The 5,872-nt window shown below is 44.3% G+C and overlaps 1 protein-coding gene across 5 annotated transcripts in view; it reads left to right on the plus strand.

The window, feature by feature from the left end:
* The first annotated feature begins 217 nt into the window (after nucleotides 1-217).
* The window catches only part of c18h3orf14 (chromosome 18 C3orf14 homolog), a 16,858-nt gene continuing 11,203 nt past the window's right edge, over nucleotides 218-5,872 (plus strand). Inside the window, exons 1-2 of one of the 5 annotated variants that reach the window (XM_043708220.1) lie at nucleotides 218-355; nucleotides 516-641. In XM_043708220.1, the coding sequence (XP_043564155.1) occupies nucleotides 632-641 (10 nt within the window). In that variant the 5' untranslated portion in view covers nucleotides 218-355; nucleotides 516-631. The remainder of the gene's footprint in view (nucleotides 356-515; nucleotides 642-5,872) is intronic. The other 4 variants (XM_043708216.1, XM_043708217.1, XM_043708218.1 and 1 more) reach the window with 4 other exon arrangements.

Consider the following 5,872-nt stretch of genomic DNA (forward strand, 5'->3'; position numbering starts at 1 on the left):
GATAAATAAGAAGCTTCTTCCCACATTCGAACAGCTCGTGTCTGGACAGCCCGAGCAGGATTCCGAGGCAGCGTTCCATTCAACAAAGGATTAAACACGGCGGAATTAAAGTTCAAAACAAAGCCTGACGACTGGGCCTACTTCAACAGCCCTGAGAGATCCTGCCCTTGATCTCGTTGCCACGGTGATCTGTACCCATGGTGCATTGCTGCTGCAGTCCGCAGCGGTCTCCCTCTCCCAGGCGGCTCGGCCGGTGTTAGTCAGGGTGGGCCCGGCCTCGGAGCATAGCCACCGAACCCTATTATAGCCATTCATTCACCTGGAGCACGATGTCTCACCGAGAGAACCGGTAAATGTAAGGTGACAAATGGAACAGCACAAACGGCCCCTCAGACACTCCGCGTTTTTGTGTGTTTATTTTGGAACAGGGTCTGTTGAGCTGGAGAGATTTGCAGACCCATGCTACTTTCGTCTTGATCAAAACTGCGTTAACAGTTTGTTTTTGTTTAAACCAGTAGATTGCGTCGAGGCGTATCAATAATGAACTGGGTCAATTTCAGCACAAGAAAACACCAGATTTATTAGATGGAAATGTCTTACTTAGCCCATGAGGTTGAGCTGAGCAAGCGTCATGAGGAAATGTAAGTATTAACGAAATTAAAAGTGAATTGAGGTAAACGAGATTATCCTGTCTTGAGGGTCAGCAGCACCCTAATCTAGACCCTGTTGTTCACAAAGTCAGGCCATGTTAGACGTTACCTAAAGAATAAGTAGCTGTATTTTCAGTTACATTTATTTGCACCAGTATAGCAAAGGTCACTAACCTGAATGATTAACTGTTTCTCCCTCCACAGATGCTGCCTGAGCTTGTGCGCTATTACAGCATTTTTTTTTGTTTTAGTTCAGATTTCCAGCAGCTATATTATTTTGTCTTTTGTATTGGTGTAGTTAAACACATCAGTTTGTCAGATTTCCTCCAGTTCTGAAGAAGAATCATGGGACTCAGTTTTCTCTCTCTACAGATACTGCCAGACCTGCTGAGTTTCTCCTGCACTTTCTGCCGTTGTCAGATTTTTTCCGTCAATTTTGGGGTTGTGTCTCTTGCCTGCATTATGGGAATTTGCTGATTAGTCCATATTTTTCTCTGTAGGACTTTATCACTTGGCATTCCAATGAACATCAGTGTTTATTTGTTTAATTTTTATTTAAGTGCTTACTAGTTCAGTTACATTGACAATTGTTTCTGCAGAACAAACCAAATAAATGTGAATATGGTTTCCTGCAAAAGGAGTACACAAATGGAACATGAGTTCTTCAGAAGCTTCTGAAGACCAAGAATGTAATTTATTTTATTACTTAGCCCTCCCCAGAGGAAAATACATTCAACCAGCATTCAATATACAGTATAACTGTTTCTGGATTTGTTGGGAATACAAAATGAGACTTCTATCCATGAATTTAAAAGATTCAATGATGATGCACAATTGAATGAATGCTCGCCGACTGATCAATGGCATCATAGTTATACTCACCATACGAATCCACAAGTAACAGTAAAATTGTTCTGATACATTTGATGATGAGTGTGATTCCAGATTTTTATCTGAAATTAAAACTATTAATTCATTACCAGTCATTTTTATCAATCTCCACTTAATAGAATTGACAGAAAAAAGGTCAAAATTTGCTGTCAAAATAACAGCAACATTTATGAAACCCTTATTTAAGGGTAAACATACAGCTTAAAACATTTTTAGTGTGAATGTGGAGATTTTGTCTGCATACGTTAGGATGTCTTAAAAATTTGCTAAGTATCTATTTTTTTAAAAAGTCCAGTTCCTTGAACCACTTCTACCATTCAGTATATTCATGGCTGAATTTATCTCAACTGCACATTCATGGATCATCCTTGTATCCCATGATCCCTTCAGTATGCAAAATATAACAATATCTAACTTGAATATTCTGAAGAATTTGTGCATCCAGAGATATAAGAAAATTCCTTAAGTTCAGAACATTTTAGTGAGTAATTTCCTCTATCATTCCAAAGTGACAGATCTTTTACTCCATACGTCCCAGCCAGTAGCAGTGTCCTCCCAGCACTTACCTTTTGGATCCATTTAAGAATTTTGTCAGTTTCAATTAGGTCACCTTTCCTTCTTTAAACCAGAGAAAAGAGATTTAGTGCACTCAATCTCTCTGCTATAGGATAGATCTGTCATCCTAGGAATGAATTTAGTGAACCTTTTTCTCAAAGGCATCCTTGGATAAGAAGAACAAACTACACAGTGCTACAGGACATAGACTTGCCAAAGTTCTATGCAATTGCAAAAAGACTTCCTTACTTTTATAGTAAAATCATTTGCTTTCCTAAATAATTGCATTAACTGCATATTAATGTTCTATGATTCATGACCAAAGAGACACAGTCCCTCTTAATCACTATTTCCAAATCTTGCCATTTAATAAATATTTTCCCTTTCTACTTTTCCTGTAAAGTTGATAACATATGTTTCTCTGCATTGTATTTATTTTGGCAATTGTTTGCTATCTCAGTCTGTAGTTACTCTTAATTAACCTGTTTGGATTTGTTATGACGCACCTCTGGGGCATATGGGATTTGAACCTGGACTTCTTGGCTCAGCAGGAGGGAAGGCGATAGCTAGTGGTATTATTGCTTAGACTATTAATCCAGAGACCTAGATAATGTTCTGGGGACCCATGTTGGAATTCTGCCACGGCAGATAGTGAAATTTGAGTTCAATTTTTTTAAAATCTACAATTAAGAATCTATTGATCACCATGAAATCATTGTCAATTGTCAGAAAAACCCCCGGGTTCACTAATGTCCTTCAGGAAAGGAAATCTGCCATCCTCACCCTGTCTGGCTGACTTGTGACTCCAGACCCACAACAACGTGGTTGACTCTCAGTTGCCATCTGAAATGGCATAGCAAGCCATTCAGTTGTACAAATCGCTACAAAGTCTCAAAGAAATGAAACAGATGGATCACCTGGCATTGACCTAGGCACCAGAAAAGACAACGGGAGAAACAGCCCTGTCGCATAACATCTGCAGCTAGTGCCAGAATTTGGAGGGCTTTCTTATAGAATAGACAAGCAGCAGCCTGATATTGTCATACTCACAGAATCATACTTTACAATAATCCCCAGACATCACCATCACCATCCCTGGATATGTCCTGTCTCAACGGCAGGACAAACCCTGCAGAGGTTGCGGCACAGTGTTATTCAATTGGGTGGAAGTTGCCCTGAGAGTCTTCAACATTGACTCTGATTCCCATGAAGTCTTATGACTTCAGGTTAAACATGAGCAAAGAAGCCCCCTGCTGATTACTGCGTACCGTCCTCCCTCAGCTGATGAATCAGTTACTCCATGTTGAGCAATACTGAGAGGAGGCTCTGAGGATGGTAAGGGCACAGAAAGTACTCTGGGTGAGGAATTTCAATGTCCACCAAGACTGATTTAGCAACAGTATTACAGATTGAGCTGGCTGGATCCTAAAGACAAAGTTGCTAGACCGGGTTTGTGGCAGGTTGTGAGGAAACCAACAAGAGAAAAACATGCTTGGCTTCATGCTGACCAATCTGCCAGCCGTAGATGCATCTGTTCATGATCGTGTCAATAAGAGTGACCACCGCACAGTCCTTGGGGAGACGAAGTCCCACCTTCACATTGAGAAATAATCTCCATCGTATTGTGTGGCACTATCACTGTCCTAAATGGGACAGACTTCAAGCAGATCTAGCAGCTCAAGACTGGGTATCCATGATGCGTTGTGGGCCATCAACAGTAGAATTGTACTCCAGCACAATCTGTAACCTCATGGCTTGGCATATCCCCCACTCAATTATGACCATCAAGCCAGGGGGTCAACCCTGGTTCAATGGAAAGTGCGGGAGGGCATGACAAGAGCAGCACCAGGCATACCTGTAGATGAGGTGTCATTCTGGTGGAGCCACCAAATGGACTATTTCTACACCAAACAGCATAAGCAGCATAGAGCTTAAGCGATTGCCCACCAAAAGATCAGATCTTAGCTCTGCAGTCTTGCTAGATCCAAACGTGAATAACCATGGGCAATTAAACAACTCACTGGAGGAGGAAGCTCCACAAATATCCCTATCCTTAATGATGGAAGAGCCTTGTATATCAGTACAAAAGAAAATGCTGAAGCTTTCGCAGCAGTCTTCAGCCAGAAGTGCCGAATGGATGATCTATCTCTGACTCCTCCACTGAACCCCAACATTACAGATACCAGTCTTCAGCCAATTTGATTCACTCCACGTGATATCAAGAAACGGTTGAAGGCACTGGATGTTATAAAGGCTACAGTTTCTAACAGCATTCCGGCCATAGTCCTGAAGACTTGTGCTCCAGTACTTGCCGCTCCCCTAGCCAAGCTGTTCCAGTACAGTTACAACACTGGCATCTACCTGACCGGAACATTGCCCAAGTATGTCCAGTACATAAAAAGCAGGACAAATCCAACCCGGCCAATTAACGCCCATCAATCTACTATTGATCATCAGTAAAGGTGTCTTCAACAGTGCTATCAAGCAGCACCTGCTCAGCAACAACATGTTCAGTGATGCCCAGTTTGGGTTCTGCCAGGGTCACTTATCTCCTGATCTCATTACAGCCTTGTTTCAAACATGGAAAAAAGAGCTGAATTTCAGAAATGAGGTGAGAGTGACCTGAAGGCTATATTCGACCAAGTATGGCATCAAGGACCCCTATCAAAACTGGAGTCAGTAGGTATTGGGGGCAAGCTCTCCAGTGGTTAGAGTCATACTTGACACATAGGAAGATGGTTGTGGTTGTTGGACGTGAGTCACCACCGCTCCAGGGCATCTCTACAGGAGTTCCTCACGGTACTGTCCTAGGCCCAACCATCTTCCGCTGCTTCATCAATGACCTTCCCTCCATCATGAGGTCAGAAGTGGAGACAATATCTAGACTTGGGCTGACAAGTGGCAACGTTTCGGGCAGAAGCTCTTCAGGAATGAGGAAAGTGTGCCCAGCAGGCTAAGATAAAAGGTAGGGAGGAGGGACTTGGGGGAGGGGCATTGGAAATGCGATAGGTCGAAGGAGGTCAAGGTGAGGGTGATAGGCCGGAGTGGGGTGGGGGCGGAGAGGTCAGGAAGAAGATTGCAGGTTAGGAAGGCGGTGCTGATACTCCGTGGTTGTCCTCCTGGGAGCAGATGCGGCGGAGACGAAAAATTGGGAATATGGGATGGCGTTTTTACAGGGGGCAGGGTGGGAGGAGGTGTAGTCTAGGTAGCTGTGGGAGTCGGTCGGTTTATAGTAAATGTCCGTGTTGATTCGGTCGCCCGAGATAGAAATGGAAAGGTCTAGGAAGGGGAGAGAGGAGTCTGAGACGGTCCAGGTGTATTTGAGGTCAGGGTGGAAGGTGTTGGACCAGTTCCAAATCCGTACAACCCAGATGGCCTCCTCCTTCAAGGACATTAATTTCCCCCCAGGTGTGGTCGACGATGCCCTCCACCGCATCTCTTCCACTTCCTGCTCCTCCGCCCTTGAGCCCCGCCCCTCCAACCGCCACCAGGACAGAACCCCACTGGTCCTCACCTACCACACCACCAACCTCCACGTACAGCGGATCATCTGCCGTCATTTCCGCCACCTCCAAACAGACCCCACCACCAGGGATATATTTCCCTCCCCTCCCCTATCAGCGTTCCGAAAAGACCACTCCCTCCGTGACTCCCTCGTCAGGTCCACACCCCCCACCAACCCAACCTCCACTCCTGGCACCTTCCCCTGCAACCGCAAGAAATGCAAAACCTGCGTCCACACCTCTCCCCTTACTTTCCTCCAAGGCCCCAAGGGA

This window comes from Chiloscyllium plagiosum, chromosome 18 (assembly GCF_004010195.1).
Source record: "Chiloscyllium plagiosum isolate BGI_BamShark_2017 chromosome 18, ASM401019v2, whole genome shotgun sequence".
In the NCBI taxonomy this organism is placed as follows: Eukaryota; Metazoa; Chordata; class Chondrichthyes; order Orectolobiformes; family Hemiscylliidae; genus Chiloscyllium; species Chiloscyllium plagiosum.